This window comes from Apteryx mantelli, chromosome 18 (assembly GCF_036417845.1).
Source record: "Apteryx mantelli isolate bAptMan1 chromosome 18, bAptMan1.hap1, whole genome shotgun sequence".
Lineage (NCBI taxonomy): Eukaryota > Metazoa > Chordata > Aves > Apterygiformes > Apterygidae > Apteryx > Apteryx mantelli.
In genome coordinates, this window is record NC_089995.1 from 1,322,626 (window position 1) to 1,343,881 (window position 21,256).

The 21,256-nt window shown below is 54.1% G+C and overlaps 1 protein-coding gene across 1 annotated transcript in view; it reads left to right on the forward strand.

Annotated features, from left to right (window-relative positions):
• The first annotated feature begins 279 nt into the window (after positions 1-279).
• The window catches only part of DLGAP4 (DLG associated protein 4), a 75,497-nt gene continuing 54,520 nt past the window's right edge, over positions 280-21,256 (forward strand). Inside the window, exons 1-6 of the mRNA XM_013961540.2 lie at positions 280-1,230; positions 2,799-2,969; positions 9,576-9,793; positions 13,818-13,932; positions 17,169-17,219; positions 18,409-18,652. Coding sequence (XP_013816994.1) covers positions 280-1,230; positions 2,799-2,969; positions 9,576-9,793; positions 13,818-13,932; positions 17,169-17,219; positions 18,409-18,652 — 1,750 coding nt within the window. The remainder of the gene's footprint in view (positions 1,231-2,798; positions 2,970-9,575; positions 9,794-13,817; positions 13,933-17,168; positions 17,220-18,408; positions 18,653-21,256) is intronic.

Genomic DNA, 21,256 nt, shown 5'->3' on the forward strand with positions numbered 1-21,256 from the left:
GGTTCTCATGCCCCTTCTTCTCCCTTCCTGCTGTGTGATCCCTCTCCAATCTCTTAACCTTGGGGATATTTGCTTTTAGGACTGGGACAGCCCTTGCAGGAGATCCTCTCCCAGTGAGGAGTGGGCTCTCAGAGAGCATCAGTGACAGCTTTTTGGCATGCTCTGAGCATCTCTCCTCTTCCTCCAGGTGCAGAGCAGTCGCTGGGGCAGCAGGGTCAGCACTTGTGCAAAGGCTCTGCCGCACAATCCCTGAGCAATGCTCTAGAAAACACGGGGACCATGAAGGGCTTAGGAGATAACAGAAGCCGCCACCTCTCCGATAACCTGGACTCCCCTCAGGACTCTCTTTATGCCCCTCAGGACAGGAACCCTTATCTCCTCAGCCCCACTGACTCCTACACCATGGACCCCCGGTTCCCAGCCCAGAATACCCTCCATGGTGACTGCCTCCTTCCACTCAACAACCAGATCTCCAACAGCAGCACTTTTCCCCGCATCCATTACAACTCCCACTTCGAGGTCCCAGATGAGAACCCTTTTCCGAGCCATGCCCAGGCCACTAAGATCAACCGCCTGCCTGCAAACCTCCTTGACCAGTTTGAGAAGCAGCTGCCCATCCACAGAGATGGCTTCAGCACCCTCCAGTTTCAGAGGAGCGATGCAAAGCACCGGAGTGAGAGCCCAGGGCGGATCCGACACCTTGTCCACTCTGTCCAAAAGCTATTTGCCAAATCCCAGTCTCTGGAGGGTCCCACCAAAGGCAATGTGAATGGCAAGAAAGGGGCTGATGACCCCAAACAGAACCGGAGGAGCAAGAGCAAAGATCGGGCAAAGACCTCTGAGCCCAAGCGTAGAACAAGATCCAACATATCAGGCTGGTGGAGTTCAGATGACAACTTAGACAGTGATACCTGCAGTTACCGCAACCCAATGGGCCTCATGACACTGGGCCGGCAGCCAGACCACAGCCAGCCGAAGTACTTCATGCATGCTTACAACACCATCAGCGAGCACATGCTGAAATCCTCCAAAAGCAATAACGACCTCAAGGTCACCCCTTGCACCAATATCCCCATCAACAATGAGTCCAACTACATTAAGAGGGGTTCCTGGTCTACACTGACACTCAGCCATGCCCGGGAAATGTGCCAGAAGGCCTCAGCCACGATCGACAAAGCCTTGCTGAAATCCAAGTCCTGCCATCAAGACTTGGCCTACCACTACCTGCAGGTGGGTGTAGTGGGGGGGGGGTCATGGCTTTCTCCATGTGGGGAGAAGGTAGGCTTGGGAGGAGGTGGGGGATACTCTCCTTGTGGGCAGGTGATAGGCCTTATCAAACAGCTCATCTGCTCCAGATGTTTCAGTTGTCACCTCAAGTTATCCCAATCCCCACTCAGCACAGCCCAAGCCGCCCCGCAGCCCCCACTGGCACATTTCCAGGAAAGGGCTGGGGAAAATGGAGAGAGGTTAAATCCTGCCAAGACCCCAGCTATGCAGAAGGACAGAGTGTCACACCTCCTGTGGGGACACTGGCACTGATGCTGACAGGGTCTGGCTCCCTCAGCTGCAATGCTGCCCCAGGGTCCCCTCTCAGCCTCTATGCTTGGCCATGGAAGCAGGAGGAGGAGCCGCTGTGCCCATGGTCCCACATTCCCCACGGCACCCTGGCCCTGGCATCCTCTTCTGTGACACCCATTCACTGGGGGATCACTGTGCCCTGAGCACACACTTACTGCCCACCCAGATCCTGCAGATGCCGAGGTCAAGGTGAACCCAGCTCATAGGCAGCTTTACTCCTGCCTGTGCATAGCCATTTCTGCTCTCTGCTTGGGCAGTTACATATACCAAGGGGCTGTGGCTCTTGTCCCACTCCAACAGGAAGGCTCCCTGGCCTTTGGCCAGGCGCTGCAGCAATCCCACCATCCAAAGGAGGCCAATAATAACTGATGCTTAACCCCTTATATCCACGCATCGCAAGGATGTGTCAGCGTGCCTAGTAAGCCCTGCTCTGCACAGCTTCCCAGGAGTGCTGGTAGGAACAGCAGCTCAGCAGGGCATGGCTTCATTTGCTGGCTCACACCACATGCAGGGAAGCGGCTGTGGGGTGAGGAGAGTAACACCAGCCTCCCAATTTGCATGGCAGAGGCCTGCATGACTAATGCTGGGGGCCACAGATTTGAATCCCCTGTCCTGATAGCATCAGGTCACTTTGGAGCCTGGTGGTTTCAGAAAGTATCACTTGAAGAACATAAACCTGGTTGTGCCCTAGAGAGAGGAATGAAGATAAATAAGCCAGGCCTGGATTGGGGGGAGGCAGAGGAGTGAATAGTCAGAAGGACTATGTATGTAAATCTCAAGCATCTTTTTTTAATGCAAAGGTGTCACTGGCTCCCCTGGCTGTGGCCAGTGGGCTTGAAGGCTTTAAAGAGCAATGAATTATTGAAGCACACTCTGCTTCCGGTATCTTGCTGGCCCCTTCTGCAAACCAAATTGTGGAGGGACTTATTGCATCAGGAAAGTCATCATAAAAAGGTTCTTGGCCTGGTTTCTTTTTCTTTGCCCTCCTTTCAGTTAAGTGTTATGAGATTAAAAAGCTGGAGACAAAATCTCCACCAGTACCATTGCTCCTCTGTGTGTGGTGGCAGATAGCCCAGCACAGGTGGCCCCAAGCACAGTGATCGCCTGCAGCCCCTCACTCAGTGCTCACATACCTCCTGGGATTTGGCCAGACTCAGGGGTATGAGACTGCCCTGCTCATTTATTCCCAACCCATGTAATGAGCCTCCGTTTCTTGACAGCCTGACCATGGGCTGTGGGCACAGCTGGGTAGCGTGAGCCCGGCCAGCAGCTGGGCAGCCCCACCGTTCGGCTGGGAGGAAACGGGTGCCGCCCTGCTGCAGCCGAGTGAGCTCCCGCCGAGGTGGGAACAGCCTCTCAGCCCTGGGCCAACCGACGCAGGCAGCAGCCAGGTAGGGATCTTATTTTGAGAGGAAGTTTTTGCCCAGTTACCTCCCCTCCCTGACCCTCTTGGGACCATTAAGCGGGATCAGCATCCCTGTGCCACAAAACTCAAGAGTAGAAACAGTCCAGGTAGGGATCAGCCCATAGCCTGCTACCTGCATGGCTTGAGGGGAACCTGGGGGATGCCAGAGGGTGTGATTGGTGTCTCAAGGATCTGGGCCAGCTCCCATGTCCAGCAGTGCCTCACCAGCAAAGCCAGACGAGACTCAGGACTCTAAGTCCAGAAGATGTGATGTATGCTCCCCACGAAAGCTGATAGATCATGGCTGCTCAGGCTGACCTTGTCCCCAAATGCCTAGTGTGAACCCCTGAGGACAGGCCACAGGACTAGGAGCACCTAGGGCCCTCAGGGCAGAATGAGGCAGTTGCATCCAGATCCATCCTCAGCCTGGGAAAGGGCCTAAGCCAGTGATGGAAAAGTTGCACACAGAGCCTGGAGGGCTGTGTGTGGGAAAAGTCCATTTGCAAGGCCATGTGTCCCTTGCCACCTGCTCCTCTGTCACCCCTTCTCTAGAGCAGGACAGGCCCCCTCCCAGTTTGTGCTGTGGCAAGGAACCACATGCCTCTGCATGGAAGAAAAGCTGGGTGCTTGGGAGCACAGGGTGCTCTGCCCTGATGCTGCTGGGGGCTGCTCCAAGGGAGAAATGCCCAGCTGGGCCCAGAGGTGGAAGAATGCCCACCGGACTTGAGGATGGGTAGGAGAAGTGGGTTAGAAACAGATTTCCCCAAGCCTCCAGGCTGGGGCAAGCCTATTCACTTCCCTGATCTATTTGCAGGCTCTGGCTAGGCTTGGAGCCCATCAGGGACTGCTGGAAGTCTTTGCAATGTTTCCAGGCCCATTCTCAGACCCAAACATTGGAGCTGAGAGTGGGTGATCTCCCAGCTCTGCTCCAGGTAGAGTTCCATCCCCTTTGTGTGTGGGGTTTCTCTGGAAAGCAGCCCTCAAGGCTATGCCACTGTCTTTAGAGAGAGGGCTGGAGAACAGCACTCAAGGGATGGAGGCCTTATTCCTTCTTCCCTCTCCTCTCCTCTGCTTCAGGGGGACCCTATGTGTGGCTGGCGGTGAAAAGAAAGAAACTGAGAGGGCAGGCTCCCAATATCCAAAAAGCTCCCTGGAGCGAGAGACACCCAGAACAGGACAAGTGCCAAGCAGGGGTAAACAGGAACTGGCAGGGCCCAGCAGCATTTCTGTGTTCTGCACTGACTTCAGACCCACATTGCATGGGCACTGAGATAACATTGAAGGGATGGACAATACGCTCAGCTCTGGGCAGCCCAGTTTATTTATGAATGCTGCATAACGAGGGAGGGAAAATCCCATGCTACCAAGGCAGTGCTTCGTCTCTCAGCGCTGCAGGTGTACATGAAGAGGTACTGTGGCGTGGTCTGGCCTTGCCCATGCCCAGTGTTCTTTCTCCTAAACACCTCCCAAAATAAGCAGCAAGGCAGTTAGAACCCCAGCTGCTCTGGGCCATATGGCAGGGAGCTGAGTAGCCACGAAGGGCCCTGCCCTCAGTGGGACAGCTGTGACTCCCCAGGTGACAGGGTCACACCATGAGCACCATTAGCCTGCACCATCACCCAGATTAGCCTTCCAGACCCCTCTTACAGCCAGAGGACACTGAAGCCTCTTTAACCCCCCAGTAGCTCCAAACATACCTTCATAAGCCAAGGTGGGCAGCCTGTTCCATGCTAGTCACTCTGCAGATCCTGGCTCCCCTCGTACCAACCCACACAGCTTCCAGGGGCAAGAAAGCTGGCCCAGCTCCTTTCCAGAAGGCCCCCTTCCAAAAGAACAGATGGGGCCAATAGGCACTCTGGGCTCCCGCTTTCTTCCTTGGGGACATGGCTGAGGTCACACAGCTGTATACAGACACCATGCAAGATCCAGCCCTGAAGAGAGTGGTGGGGTACCCTCATTAAGCTCTGTGTATTGGAGCCTGGCTGCATGGCACATACATCCCTGTGCGCTGTGTCTAGCTCTGTGTGTGCCTTGACAGGTGCATTCATGTTTGGGTGCGTGTCCATGTGTGCTGGGGCTGGGCTGCATGTTGGAGCCAGCACACATGCAAATAGAAACCCTGTTTGTTCTGAAAGTCTCTCTTCTCCCCAGACTCCCCTAAACAATGGGAACAGCACAGCTCTTCCATCCTGGCCCACAGCCTAGGAGGCGGATTTTTCCCCTTCACTGCTCTCTCCCCTATGTTAAGGATCTGTTTGTCTGGGTTAGGGAATGCCCCAGGCAAGCTTAGGGTAGGGGGAACCCTCTGCAGCCACTTCCTACCTTTCTTCTCCACACTTAGCTCATGATACGGGGGTCAAAAGAGCCAGAAAGCACTGCTTCCCTGCAAAGTGCAGTATTATGGCAGGATGGTGCCAGTGGAGCCTAGTTCCCAGGAATGGATACATGCTTGGATCCCACATGCCTGCACCAAGAGGCACCATGTGGACTGAGACTAGGCAGGAAGCGGAGGGGCGATCTGCATCCTGAAGCCTGGCAGCACACCTCTGCTTTCCATGTCCAGCAGCCACCTGCAAGAGTTTTGTAGATGAGCCTAGGATCTGCTCAAACCCTTCATGACAGTTCTGTTCCTGGCATTCCTCTTGTTCTCACCCCTTTCACGCCAACAAAACCACCATGTGCAGAATCAAGCCTACATTTGGGAAAGCAGCAGGAAGTGCAGCAAGGCTCCCATGGCCTGTAAGGAACCTCCTGAGCTTCTCTGTGCAAGGCCTATATGCAACACATGGCAGCTCTCATCCCCATTTTGTTCTTTCTTTAATACATGGGCTGGATTCAGTGCCCAGAGTCAGTGCCCAGCTGCCCTGAAAGGTACTGCCATCAAGGTGCTGCCTTAGCTGCTGCTGAGGTCTGTCCCTTGATAGCAGAGTGTGCTCTGGGCTCTTCACCTGCACTGCAGAGCTTTAGAGACTGTGGGATAGGTTTCTCAGGTCCTCAGGTGACTGAGGATGCAAAGAAGTACTCAGCAGGATTCTGAAGAGCACCTCAGGAACCAGCACTGCTTTAGAAGTGCTTGTGTCTTCAGGTGCAGCACCTTTGAAACACTGGTCCTGTGCTCTGGGCCACAGGGAGCAAGAGCTTTGGGAGTCTCTGTGGGCTCTGCCTGCCCACTGGCAGCTCTACCCAGGATGCTGCTCCAAACTGCAGCACCAGGTTTAATGGGTTTCCTGCCAAGGATCTTTTTTTGCCTTTGTTGCTGTTAAACTGTAATGTGGAACACCTTGAGGGCAACTTTGATTCTGGCACCAGCATTGCTGCCTTTCCAAGGTGCAAAGTGGAGGAGAGGTGAGAGAAAGGGGAAGCAAGGCAGCTCAGGTAGGATCAGAGGGCTGACACAGTGCAACAGGAAAGCTGGTGGAGGCTGTTCCTAGGAGAGGGCTTTGCACTGAGTCTGTATGGAGCAGGAAATACTATGGGATGCTTGGTTCACACGGTTGTAGACAAGCTGCACTAGCAGAGATATACTGAAACCACTGGCTTTGGTGATGCTTTCCCCAGAGATGAGAGTGCCCAAGGCCAGGAGGCAGACACACAAGCCTAGGTTTTGCTGAGCTGATCTAGCCACAGACCATACCCTCAAGCAGCGGAATTAGAGTAGCCACAAAAGCCCAAGGTTTTAATGCCACCTCTGTCTTCAGGCTCTCTGGGGGAATGGAAATGCTCGGAGAGGTGGTCTCAGCAACCCATTGCCCCATGAAATGCAACATCTGCACCTGCAGAGCAGATGGTTGTGTCCCCCTCACCCTTGTTTGGCATACCTAGCTGCTGGAAAGCTGATGAAATGTCATTCTCACCTCCTCAGTCAGGGGCTGTGGACCCCAGCCCTCACCCCAGCCCCTCACTGGCCCAGGAGCCTTGCTGGTAGGAGGCTGGTACTCATTCTGAGGAGAAGGCAGGCAGCAAAATCTAATCTGTTGTCAGACCTGACTCCAAGGCGGCCAGTATAAAAGTGCATCCAAAGGCTCCTGTCCCCTTCTTTAGGAAAGGTCAGAACCAGCCACCCTAGGCACCCAGGGGTGATGGACAGCTCTCTCCTGCGGCAAGGTCTGCACAAGGGAGTGGGCTCAGTTGGAGCCAGTGTGGTCCCTTCTGACTGGTCCATGGGAGCCCCCAGTGTGAGTAGGTGGGCTGAGGCAGAGAGGGCTCACACAAGCAAGAAAAAGGGCACTCCAGTCTTGCTTTGCAGGAGCCTTCAAGATTATACCCAGTAGATTCTGACCTGGGCAGCCTTGCTGCCTTGCAAGCAGCCAGCCCAGAGGCCATTGCCAAGCATGAAGTTGCAAGAGGCAGAATGGGAAGGAACTGGGAAAACCTGCAGCAGCAGGACAAAGGAGGACTGGCAAGGTTCATGTCTCACATGCAGGACTCATTCCACACCAGCAACATGATGCCTCTGGCTCTCTGCTCTGTGCCTTCAGTGTACTGTTCTTGGCTGAAGGGTGTATGTCATGGTGGGAGCCCCATCACCAAAGTGATCCCACCAGGCTATGTGGTTCTGCTAAACATAGCACTGGGGTCACCCCTTGTCTTCTCCTGAACAGACACAGCAAGCAGCAGGCTGGGGGAGCATGGGGGAACCCCTGGCTCTCCTGGGCAACAAGAAAGCCCTCGTAGTGAGCTAAACTGTTGTGCATGGATTGAGCCTGCTTCTGGCGCTCCCCAGGGCCCTCCCTCCTCAGGGCAACGGGAAGCCTCTACTTGCAGAGATGCAGGTCTAGGAAGATGCTGCACCCCAGCAGCCGTAGCACATTGGACCTTTGACCTGGCTCCATCTCCCACAAAACAGGCCTGCTGCAGACAAGGGGGGGGGGAGGGGGCAGGAAGTAAGCTCTGCTTAACTGCTCTGGCTAATAACAGTTAGCTGCAACATGGCTCTTTGCATTCCCAAAGCACTATATAAACACTGGCTGATTAATCCCACAGCTCCCTGGGGAGCTGGGTAAATCCAACCGCTCCATCCGGCAGAGTGGATTTGGATGCTCTTGACAGCATGAGCTGCTCTCAGCACAAGGCTCTTCACTACTCACAGTGATCCCCAGCCAGCCTGCTTCCCACAGCAGAGCTGAGAGCCTTGGGCTTGTCTTGGTCTGTGCACGTTTGTAAGGTAGAGAAGAGATCAGAACTCAATATCTGCAGCTTTCCCTCTCCATCATCGTCTATTGTAGACTGCAGTACCTGCAGTCAGTGCAGCAGCTGACAGGTGTTTTTCCAGGGTGTTGTACATACCAGTAGCCACAGCAGCCCCTGTTTCAGAGAATACCCTTGCTGCCCAGAGAGAAAGGGCAAACAGAGGACAGCAGTGTCCAGGCTGGGAATGGAGGCCCAGATGCATAAAGTGGCTTTGCCAGGGCCGTGCAGCAGCTAGTGACCTGTTTGCCTGCCCTTCTCTCACAAAGCCAGACCACGCTGTTGCACACCTTGGATGTCAAAAGCAGCAGGACAGACCTTTGAGCAGGGAGCCTCCTAGGAAACATTAAAAGAGATTGCTTTGGTCCTGATAAATATCCCTTGCTTCTCCTTCTCCACATTTCTTCATCTCAAGGGCTGGTTAAACATCAGCTACAAACCAAGTTAGCCACACGACCAGGACTTGCTCCTGGCCAATTTTGGTTACCCCATCTCTCTCCTGACCTATCCCATACCACATGTGGCTCTGGTCCTGATCAGTCTTGTGCTGACATCTGGTTCTGCTGGCTGACTGCCTTGGCTGTGCCCTTCCGTCAGCTATATGAACCCTTTACAGGTGGGGACAGACTGTGGAATGGTTAGTCACTTGAATTGCTCTGTGCTTCACATCTCTAGTGAAAAACATCAGCTTGCCCATCTCTAGTAAGGGAACAGAGACTGTTTCTGCCTTAAATTAATGGCAGAGTCATTGTATAAGTGAAATTACAAATGCTTTTTTTGTGTGAGGTACTATTCAACTCTGTATAGAGATACCAGTGCAAGGTCTCTGTACCCCGGCTGCTCCAGAGGGACCTGTGAGGACCTAGCTTGGCTTCAAAAATGACTTAGAGCTGCCAAGAGTCATCTTCAACTCAGACACCTTACAAGGAGATGGACCTAGTGGAGGGCTGGGTTCTGGCTAGCCAGCCACAGGTCCTAGTCTATGACAACTCTTGTCGGCCTTGGTTTGAACAACGTGTACACTTCACATTAAATGAACATGGGCTTTGCATTAAACAAGAGTGTGCCACTCCTGTCCCAATGCCCAGCACAAAACTAGTGAGATTCTTCCTTTCTCACTATGTCTGGCATTGTTCATCTTAAATCAACTGTGTAAACATGGTCCATTTAAAACTGGTCTGCAGTTGTGGTTGGATTAATGGTTGTGGGTAGATGTGCTAAATTTGAGGCAATCAAACATAAGGCTTCCTGGCATGAGCTGGCAAGGGAGGGTCAGAAAGGAATTGCTTTGCCCATTCCCATTACACTCCAGCTGAGGCTCTGCCTTGTCACCAAGCCCCTGTGGTCCCCCTGATCTCAGAGGCACCATCCCTCATACCTGCTCATGCTCCCCTTGCTCTTGCAGGTGCCTCAGGGGGAGTGGAACAACACGCTGTCTCGGGACAAAGACAGCGAGATCCCGTGCCGGCGAATGCGGAGCGGGAGTTACATCAAAGCCATGGGGGATGACGATAGTGAAGACTCAGAAACCAGCCCCAAACCATCCCCGAAAACTGCAGCTCGGAGGCAGAGTTACCTCAAGGCCACCCAACAGTCCCTGAGTGAGCAGAGCACCACCCAAAGGTAACGCTGGAGCTCCTCCGGGAGCTCTGCACAGGCGCCCCAGGGGCGACCCCAGAAACAATCCGTGGGGTTTGGCCAGCAGCACCCACATGGGGACCCAACAGGGGGATCAGAGCCCAGCAGAGCTCCTGCACACCAGCTCAGACAGGCCGCGGGGCAGGATAGAAGGTGATGTGGTGGAGGAATGAAGAGGGCACTCTGACTCTGGTGACTCCAAAACAACCCTGGTGTTAAAGAGCCTGTTCCAGGTTCCTGTCCCCTCAGCAATGGGGAGTAAAGCCACAGGGCACTTCTTTGGTGAAACTGTGTGGATTTTCTCTAGCTAAGGATCTGCTCCTCCTAGGGAACAGAGATCCCAGCCCAGTGATGCTATTTAAACATGGAAGATGCTCAGCCAGCATGACTGAATGCACTGGGTGCGCAGACCACAGGCAGCTGGGACTTTGTGGTATACTTTGCTCTTCTGGTGCCCCAAGAACTCTGGGACTAGCCAGAAAGTGCCTGATGAGGAGATTAGGCTGAATAGCATTCTGCAGCAAGGAGAGATAAGCTGAAAGGCCCAGGACCAGGTGTTCCAGGAGGAAGACTCAAGCTGGCTTGATGTAGATAGAAGAGCAAAGGGTATACAACAAATGTGTGTGCTGGGCATGGGGCTGGGTCCTTGCAGCACAAGGTCCATATGAACCACATGAATGGAGCTGATGTTATGCAATGTATATAGTAGGTGAACACACAATGTAGCCACCTCATCTCCTCGCTACTTCCCAGCTGTCCTGCTTCCTGGGAGAAGGTAGCAAGGGGCTATAATAGGCTATGACTGAAATGGGAATTGCTGGGGCTCCGGTGAGGATGTGAAGGACAGCAAGAGGCAGGAGCAGCTACAGGAAGTGAACTGCTCACAATACAGCAAATATATCCAGAGAGAAGTGAGGGAACAACAGGCAACATGGAGACCCCTCATGGTGGCATCAGACTGCAGGTGAGATGCCTCTTTCTGATCAGAGGCAAAATTAACTGCAGGGAGTCCTGGAAATGCCTGCTCTGAGTCCATCCCTTTTTCTTGCCTTCACACACACTTGAGGGGGAGAAGAGTTGGGTCCAGGAGTCCCTGGTATAAAATACTGGGGGCTTAGAGATGCCCAGCTTGGAAGAATCAGACCATTCCTATCCTGGACTAGTTGTCTGTTCAGGTCATTTCCATCAGGGTGTAAAACCTCTCCTATCTCTGGCCTGCTGTGGCATCCAGCTGAAGTTCACAGATATGCAGCTTTGAGGAAAGGGGTGGAGCAATGTGGTTGAGCAGAGAGGGCAGAACCAGCTGAGCCCATGGATGCAGTTACATGGGGAGAGCAATGATTCGGGGAAGCACTGAGGACTGGCAATGCCCATCTCTGAGAGCATGTGAACCTTAGCAAGAGATTCGCTGGAAGGAATGATCTTGTCCCAGGAAGGAGAGAGTTCTGCTAGCTCCTGACGCTGTAATTCTGTGAGTGAAGCCAAATGTCCCAGCTTGCTTGTCCCCTGGGCCTCAGCCCTAGACTGGCAAGGTCTTGCGCTGGGCATGTGCCAAGCGTTTTGAGTGTTGTGCCTGTCACAGGAGTGATCCCAGTCAGTCCCATGCTGGAGCGTAAGCACGGCTGCCATCTGCCGACCACCCCCTCAGCTTTCTCACTCCCTCATATCCCTCTTTGGATGCTGTGGCTGGTTTGGTTGCTGTGAGGCCTGACTGGGATTCCCCCATCAGGCTCTCACACTGGTGGGACAGGCAGCGGGAGACAGGCTGGCCAGGAAGCATCGGCAGCACCATCTGCAGTCCTTGCTCCAGCACAGCTCCTGTGCCAGTGCTCACCAGAGCTCTGCACAAGGCCTAACACATGAGACTGATTCTCAGCAAGAGCTGCTGGCCTCAGCTCCAATCTCTGTCAGCCAAGAGTCACCAGATCTGTAGTTCAAGACAGGACTTCAAAGAGAAAGAGAGCTGCAGTCTTGGCCAGGACTGAGGTGTAGAGGAGTGAGACAGGATCCCAGGTCACCACAGGTCCTAGACCTGTGAGAGGATCTCTGCCCTTTCAAACAAATCTATAACCTGCTTTGTGACTCAGTTTCCCCATAGCCAGGCTGTGAGGCTAAATCAGGGGGTGAAGTCCACCAGACAAGTATGTGAAGCCTGCCAGCGACACTGCCTGCCCCAGGATGTGCCTGACTTGCACCACGGGTGCTCAGCAAGCTCATGGATGAGACCCTCTCAAGCTAAGGGGAATGATACACGAAAAGGATAGTCCAGGGCCCGGGGCACAAAGCGGCCCTTGACAGGTGGCCGAGCTCAGCACGAGGTCCCTTGGGGGCCAGGTGTCTCCTCCATCATCAGGCACAGCAGAGGCTGCTCCCCACTCTTGTTCATGCCCCAGAAGACACAGGAAGTGCCACAGGGCTTCCTTGGGGTCTGTCCCACTGCACAGGGCTCCTGTCCTGCCCTGGACACACCTTGGACTTAGCCCTTCCAGGGCAAGCTGGCTCACCGTCCCTCAGAGTCCCAGCCCTGCTGTCTCTTCTACAGGTCATGGTGCTCCCAGCCCTCTGAGGATCTGCAGCTGTCGCTGTAAATACTAGTGCTCTGGCTGTGCAGGGGGTGGCTGAGGGGGACACAGCCCCACTCTTAGGGAACTGCTGCCATGCTGCCATGCCACCCTGTGTGGCATTGCCACCACTGGTGACCACTCGGGCTGTACAAGCTGGGGCTGGAAGCAGTGGCAAAGGAGTCCCCCAGCACATAGGTCAGCCCAGGCTGATGAAGGACAGACTTCCTGCACCCTGTGGCTCTTCTGGATGAGGGAGGACTGTTCACCCCAACGGTACTCTGTTAGGACCACAAGTGATTCAAAAGGGAGCTCCCCAGCAGTTAACCTAGGCTGGCATGGCTAAACATGTCATCTACCGTGCATGCAGCATGCCCTGCCACATGCCCAGGAACACAGGCTGTGCCTGCAGAGCCCATACTTTTTAGCATGTTCAGAAAGGACAGCACTGGGCTAACGTGCAGGGTATGTGCTCAAGGTGGCAGGTTGTCACACACCCACCTGATCTGTGACAAAGGCTCCCTCAGCCACACACAGGGTGTCGTGGTGGCATAGAAGAATGAGAGAGTCCTGTCCATCCCACATCCCTCCTGTCCTTCCCGCATCACTCCCATCCCTTCTGCATCCCGCCTGGCCCCTGTGTGCCTGGCTCTCAGCAGAGGCTGTAGCTGGGTTGGGCTGGGTGCAAGGCTCTGCTATTCTCCTCCTGCTATAGAGGCTCCCACTGAACCCTGGCACAGTGGTTCCCCCAGAGCCTGCAGAGAAAGCTGTTCAGAATATACTGAACCCCTCTGCTCCTGCAATGCTGCTACTTAGGCTCGGTTTGTCTTGACCTTCTTCCAGATAATCTTTTGGGTTTTTCTATACAAATAATAAAAAAAAATCCTGCAGATGTTTCCAGCTCAAACATCCACAAAAATATAATTGAAGAGCCTTTTCTCACCCCATGCCCCACCCCCTTCCAGCCAGTCTGAGTGGGGAAGAGCTGGCTTCTTTGACTTCAGCACCCAACATCAGCCTGTGCTGGAGTTAGTCTGTAACTAGGGCATGACCATGAGGGCTGGCACAGATCCTGTGTGTTCCCTGGGATTAGGCTGGACTAACTTGTCACCTGCAGTGCATTCCTTGCAGTGGGGCTCAAGGTCCTGTCCGCTCTTCTCCTCTTGAGCTCCACAAAGCCTTCATCCATGTGCCAGACCAAAGATTTCAAACCAGGGACTGGCAAGGTGGGAAAGGGCTTCCCTCTATTCCAGGAGCTGCCACCAGGGCCAAGCCATGGACTCAGTGCCCAACATTGGCTTTATGCTGCCATGCACCCATGCCTGGCAGCTGGTGCCATGGGGCAGGGTGGTCTGGCTCAACTGGCATGGCATACAAGAATCAGCAGAACCCCAGCACTGCCCTCTCTGGGTGCATGCTCCCTCACACCCTTCTCTTTCTCCTGGCAGGAGCCTGGACCGCCTGGACTCTGTCGAGATCCTCCTACCTCCAAAGTTCCCAACCTGGGAGGAAGAATACAACCAGATCTCTGACAGCATCAACGAGTCCAGTTGCATCAGCCAGGTGAGATGCTGGAGAGCTGGACCTGGCTGCACCAGCACACCCAACCCCAGAAGACAAAGGAGGCTAAGGGGAAAGAGGAACATCTCTCTCCCTCTACAGAATAAGGCTCCAGCTGCACTCTAGTAGTGGGCAAGCTAGTCTCTGGCAGCTTTGCCAAAGCCTCAGGGACAGCTCCTTAATTCTTGTTCATATTAGACCCCTCTTGCTGTAGTTTTTGCCTCCTCTCAGCTCTGCTGGTGCAGCTGAAGTCACACTAGCCATGGCTACAGATATTGCACAGACATTCATAGTGATGGGTAAAGCTCAGGGCTGCTCTGTGCATAAGCACATGCAGTGTAACCACCCAGGAGCCTGCACACAGCCTTAGTGAGAGCTGTGTGCAAGGCACCTTCCTCCCACTGCAAGCTCCTTGCACGTGCTAGGTGGGCACAGAGGGGGAACCTGCCCTGCCAACTTCACTCATCCAAAAGGCAGTGTGCAGCCTGGGGCCAGCTGCCAGGAGCTTTATAGAGCTAGAACTAGGGAAAGTAAAGCCATTGCTTTACTCTGAAAGCCTCATCCCTTGTGAAGTGGATTGGGCCTAGGAATGAGGTGTCTGTAACCCAGGAGACTGTCCTGCCACCTAATTGGGAATGTCTTCATTGGATATTCCCACTCCCCATGCATCAGTGAAGGTAAAATACTTAACTTACATGGTCTCTAGGCAAAGCCAAGGATCCTAGTGGAGGCATTTTTGATGGATGTCCCTTGCCACACGGTGGGTTTGTGTGCTCTGACCCTGGCCTCTGGCAGGCAGTCAGTTCAAGCAGTTCAGACTCCTTGTCCCAAGCTAAGCCTCACTTTGGGATTAAACTGTAGTGGTTAAGGGTTAGGTGGCTATAAGCCAGCTGCTTCTCGGACTTGAAAATAACCCATGCCAGGATATGGCCTTTGCATAGGTCCCATATGCTTAATCTCAGCCCTGGGACAGGGACCCTTCCTTTCAGTACACAGTTGGAAGTGTCCTGGGGCAGCAATGACTCCACAAGTCTTGCCCGGATGTTTCACTGTCACCCTGGGCCTCTGTCATGTCAAGTCTCTGTTCACGTGAGTATACATGGCAATGTGTGCACACACATGCCCCGCTCTGAGCTGCTCCAGAGTCTGTCATCCCCACACGCTGCCAGTGTCCAATGATCAAGGAAGGCAGCACAACCCGATGGTTAAAGAAATGGGCTGGATATCACAAACCAGAGCATGGAGGAGCTGTGAGATTTGTGCCCTGGCACCCCCATATAGATGCATGGGGCTCTGAGTCCACATTCGTCTCAGTCTGGCTTCTCCAGCTCCACAGGTTGGTTTCTCCTGCTGTTACTCCCAGTAGTGTGGTTGAAGCCGCTTGTGGAGAATTTTGGGGAAGGGCACAGAGCATTGCTCATGGGGTGTACTTGTTCCTTGTGGTCAGTCTTGTTCTTTGTACATCAGCAACAATGTGCTAGGTGTTTCATTGCACAGAGAAAGAGGTCGGACCATTGTACTCTTGTGCTTTGCATGTAAACCCGTGTCTGAAGCCAGGCCTCTGCGAGGAGGGGTGAGACAACAGGCCCACTGAATTTGTGCTCTCCCCCAGCCCAAAGTTACCATCTAGCAGCTGAGTACAGCACACCCGCAAAAGCATCAGGAGGCTTTTGGAGATGAAGGGTCTGAGCTGCCTGTGATGTGCTAGGAGATGCATAGACAAACACCCCTTTCCAGACATAGAGTATTAGCCCTGTGACACAGGTGGTATACTAGCTGCCCACAGTGCTAGGATCAAGCGTGGGTTGGTGGGCTGGTGTCATCATTTGCACTTTACCTGCCTCCCTCCAGTTGCAGCTGGACTGGGATTTAGAGCCCCCCCCCAGGTATTGTACATCTGTTGATTCAGGATAGACCTAGTACATCTACTTTGTGTGCTTGTCCTGGTCTGATCTTTTGGAAGCTCTGACCTGTCCCTTCATACTGTGAGTACCGGAGGCAGTTCCTCCCTTGCCCTCACTTTTGTGTGACCTCCAACACCTTCTTTGTTTGTCCAGCAAAGCAGACCCTAGAGTCGTCCCAAACAGGAGCATCTCCAGCTCTGTAAGACAAGTTCACTCCACTTGATTTTATGCCAACTAAACTCCACCTTGCAAATCTCCGGAAATCTGGAGTTCTTCTGATGTGCATGTCAGCACCCACCTTTCACAGCAAGGGAACCAGTGGTTTGACAGAGCCAACTGCCGATCCCCAACATCATACATTCATACTTTGAGCTATCCCTCTCTGTGGAGGGGCATGACCCAGGCCTCAGACCCAAGCCCCTTCACCTTGGGTACATTTGAAACCTGGATTCTTCCCAAGATGGGTTATCTTGGGCAGCTTATGTAGTGAAGACCTCATAGGATGGATGCGCTCTGCAGCACTTGGATGGAAGGAACTGCCTGGAGAGGAAGAAAAGGGATTTCTCCCCACAGGCAGCACAGTGTCTGTCAGGCATCTGTTGTTATGCCAACTGTGTGCTGTGGCTTTGCTATGGAGAGAAGGGAGTATTACTTCCATGTGGCTTCTTCCTGGACTGGTGAGGGGGGAGACAGCAGCGAGCTGGCCAGCTCAGCACCAAGAAGGGCTAGATGAAAGCCAAGGAAATTTCCCCTGCCGTGGAGCACTCCAGCTACCCATCCACTCAGGCTCTTCAAGTGTCAGATGCAGGCTGTGGGGGCCCATCACTTCTCCTGGACATGCCACTGAACTCCTGCAGCACTGAAGGGAGGGAGCTGAGGTGCTGGCCAGACCAGTACTGGGAGCTTAGTCGGTGTGCCAACTGGGAGTCACACCAGCCCTTGTCCCACAACCACAGACACCCTGCATGGGCCGAGGGGTGTTGTAGCATTGTGTTCCCACTGTCAGAGTCCAAGTGTGCCCTGTGTATCTATATATTTATATATGGTGCATACAACAGGCTGAATGCATCAATACCTTCCCTCCGGTTTGGAGGCGTCCCATGGAGCTTTGCCATGCCATGTCTGTGCTACTGTCTGAGGAGCCTGAGGGGTGCTAGGCCACACCAGCATTTTGCTTGGTGTCTTACAGGTTCTGAAGTTTGTTGAACTGTCAGCAGTTGTGGCTCCAGAGAAAGGGCCGTCTGCTCCCATCGTCCTCAGTACCTGTGCAGTGGCTGTGTGTGTGAGGGGCTCCCCTGTTCTTGGCCTTTAACCTTCTTCAACTCTTTCTTCCAGATCTTTGGACCCCCCTCACTTATCCCTCAGATATTTACCCATGGAGAGCAGGTACCGTCCCGCTGGTGTTTCCCTCTTCATTCCTCACGGAACTTTCTTGGGTCACCCCTGGAGCGCTGCCTGGGGTGTGCAGGCAGGCTGTGGGGTCAGCCTTCACCCAGGAGCCAGTGGGAAGAGGAGAAGGAAGCTCTCCCCAACCCAAGGCACTCTAGGGCAGCTGGAGAGCTTGGTTTTCCCCAGCCCTGGGCGAGGGGGGGCGTGGTTAGGGAGCATCAGTTTTGGATGGAAACTGATGAGCTTTTTGAGCCAAACCTTGTGGAAATTGGAGACTCCAGACTCCAACGCCAGGCATACTGTTCTTGAGGCCTAAGAAAGGGCCAGGAGAGACAGGAGTGGGCAACGGGTCCTGTCTCAGCATCTGTATTTCAAAACACTTTGTTTTAGGCTGCCTGTGGTGTAACCTAGGCGAGCCTCTCCTGAGTTAAAGTTCCGTCAGCTGCTGCTAATGAAGAACAGGGCAGAGCAGCAGGGGCATGGTGTGGGAGGGAGAAGCTGGGGTAGCAGCAAAAGCAGGGAACAAAGCTGCTCCTGCTCAGGGTACACCATGCCTTGGCCCAGTGCTCAGCCATCTCCTGGCCCCTTGCCTTGGACAGGGCTGGGGTTGAATTCCTGATAGCAACATCACAGCACAAGTCTAGGTGGTCCTGGGCCAAGCATGTCCCCCCACCCAGCCCACACTTTCCCACCTTATCTTTCTGCACTGCACACCGGAGTAGGGCTGTGCCATCACCCCCAGGGGAGGAACACACCTGACCTGATGGGGTCCTGTGGATGGGTTTTGGGTTCCCCAGCCATGCCAGCAGGCACTGGGAGACCTTTCAGAGGCCGAACAGGGATTTTAGCCTCACATGCTCTCAGCCTTTCCATCAAAGACTGGGGAGTGTTTCGTAGGCACTGTGGTGGTACATCTCTCCTGCTCCACAAGCAAGAACCCTCTTGCCTCGGAGGATGCCCCTATCCTCCCTTTCTCGTGGCAGAGAACTCAGGAGTCCTGCTCTGCAACCAGCACTGACCACTACACCTCACAGTCTTGCCTACACATAATTGAAACCCACTTACAAATAGCAGCAGCCCTGGAGGACAGAGACCTCCAGGAAAAGGGAGACTAATTCGCAAGGGGAAGGAGAAGGGGAAAGGGCCCAAGCAGGGGGTGACTGGCTCTGCCCCTCTTCCTGTGCAGGCAGGAGAGCCAGAGCTGGGGGAGCAGTACGAGGCCGTCTGCGACTCTACCTACAGTGAGGCTGAATCGGCTGCCGTGGAGGTGCTGGACCTGCCACTGCCCAGCTACTTCCGTTCCCGGAGCCACAGCTACCTCCGTGCCATCCAGGCGGGCTGCTCCCAGGAAGAGGATACGGGCTCTGTCCACTCAATCTCCCCGCCACCGGCAGGCAGCCTCAGCGGCAGCAGGACCCTGCCCAGCAACAGCAGTGAGTGCCAGCGGTGGGCCGCGACGGGAGGCAGAGGGGAAGTGAGCGTATCAGAAACCAAGGGGTACAGGGCTGGCAGAACATGGGGGAGGCTACCACTGAAGGGTAGATTGCCTGGAAGGTGTTGAGTGTGCAAGGTGCTCTTCTCAGATATCTGCGCGAGGTATCTCCAGCCACAGCTGTCCAGGAATTTTGTGGCTGTATAGGGAGATCCTGTGTCTCTCAGTTTGTTCTGCACTGGTGAGGGAGGACAGCAGCCAGTGTACATGGCCAGGATGGATGGTTCTGGGTCTCTGGATGCAGGGGCTGAAATGGCAGATGGGGTCTGGCCTGCACAGTCAGTGCAGCCTGTAGAAGTCCAGGTGAACTGTCTCTTGGCTCAGCCAAGCCAAAACCGGATCTGAGTACTGCAGCTGGGAGCATCTCATGGGACATCCACCTTGCCCTGTTGGGGGTCCTGGGAGGATGGGGAGCACTGACTGCTATCTTTGCCAGTTGGGCTGGGAGTCCTGTGGGGCTGAGGGTGCAGTGGGAATCTTGCACAGGCAAGCAGCCTTTCTTCTGCAAACCTTGGTGCAGGGGCCAAGCAGCCGCTGAGCCAGCTATTGATAGGCTTCTTCTTCCTCTTCTTCCTTCTCTCAGCCAGGCATCTAAGTGTCATTCCCCCAATCTGGGCTACAGCTGACAGGTGTGACCTCTCTCCAAAATCCTTGGGAACAAAAGTGTGTATCAGGGACTCTGTATCGTTTCTCTGGGGTCTGAGCATATCCTGATCTCTGCAGCCCCTTCAGCCAGGAGGACAAAAGGCATCTGCCCCTGTCCCTCAGTGATGGAGGAGTCACAAGGCATTGGGGTTCACCATGAACTTTGTTGCAGGCTCCCCCAAAAGGCAGGACTCCTGGAACCAGGTCTGGGGGGACCAGATACGGGGGGAAAAGGCTCATGGTGAGAGTTTGCCCCCTCTAGACTCTCAGGGATTATAATTTCCCTCAGCAGAGTTACAGACAGGTCTGACCCTGCTGGAACCAGCAGTCTGAGCAGTGTCTGGTGAGGCTTTCTCCTAGCTGAGGATGAGAGAAGCAGGCAGAACTCAGAGGGGAACTGGACCTGAGCAGCATGGCCCAGGTGCTGGCGCACCAAGTGTGGGGCTCACCAAGAGAACTCGCCTGTGCAGGCCCAGGCATTAGCTCAGCTCCATGCAGAAGCAGTGCAGTGTCATGTGCTGGGCTCACAGTTCTCTCACAGCAGTCCCTTCTCTCCCCAGAGGCCAGGGCTGAAACGGTAATGGGGCAGACTGGCTGCACCCAGCCCTTGGGCTGCCACCTCCATTACAGCTGCCTGGAGACTAGCCTTCTTTCAAAATCCTCTGACAATGAGACACTAGGAGTTTGTCCTTTGGCTGGACTGGCCCCAGTTCCTTTCTGTCTTGGAGACATGCTGAATTGCAGCAGCCACACAGATGTCTAATGCATTTCATAATATTTGCCCTTCTCCCATCAGGTGTACTCAGACTAGAGGCCCTGATCCAAACATCTCTGATATGGGGTAAAAACAATTCTTGCTCTAAATTTGAAGGCACTAGTGAGTCTTTCTGAGCCCCAGAGCCCGTCACCCTGCAGCTTCAGTGCACTGTTGTCCCTGAGCAATTAACAATGTTATACTCAGCTCCAGACACCCTGCCTGCCTCTGCTGACACTGGATGTGGGCATTATTCATTCCAGACAGGCCTTTCTCTTTTGATTAGTAATTACTGTACTGGACAAAAGCCTGGCCTCTCCCTCAGATATGAGTCAGGAGTGACTCTATCCCCTGGAGAACGGGAGAGGCTGAAGGCAGCCTCATCCAGTTGATGTTTCTAATCAGCTGGGCCGTCACTACCAAGAGGCAGTTCCCAGTCTTGCAGGAGAGCAGTCTCTTTGCCAAACGATTCGCAGGAGCTGGAGCTCCTGCTTACCGAGCCCTTTCTTCTCCAAAGGACCTGTAAAGAAGGGAACTGCTTTCTCTGCCACCTCTGGGAAGAGGCAGGGTTGTTAACACTCCCCAGCAGAATTACTGTACCCATCAGCAACGCTCCCCGAGGAGGCTCCCAGGACACTAGAAGTATTCAACGCCTTGGTGGGAAGCAAGGAAAATGAGTGCTCTGTCTCCAGCTGGAATTTTGCCAGGACATCAGGATTACCAGCCTGAGACAGCTAGCAATGACAAGGGCTGCTTAGATCTTGCACTGGGCATCAGGAAAGCTGGTGAGGGAAGAGATGAAAGCGCTGCTTTTCCATCTCATCCGAAAATCAGCTAGTGCTGGCTCCCCAGCCCTGGGGGGCAGCAGAGCCCTGGCCTGGAGGCTGTGTTTGGTGCAGCCAGGCTCCACTTGTGTTTATCGAAGCGTTGCAGTTCATCAGCCAGCAAGTAAGCCTGGAGTCTACTAAGGATTCCTCAGAGTAGGTGGATAAGAAAACCAATCTACAGCAGTGGCTTAAATACTCTCCAGTGGTCTGTGCCTCTCTTGGAAAATGCGTGTGAGGGCTGCAGACAACAGGACCATTACTGTGGAAACATTTCCTCTGGTAATGAGTCCCAAAGCCCTGAGCAGAGATGACAGGT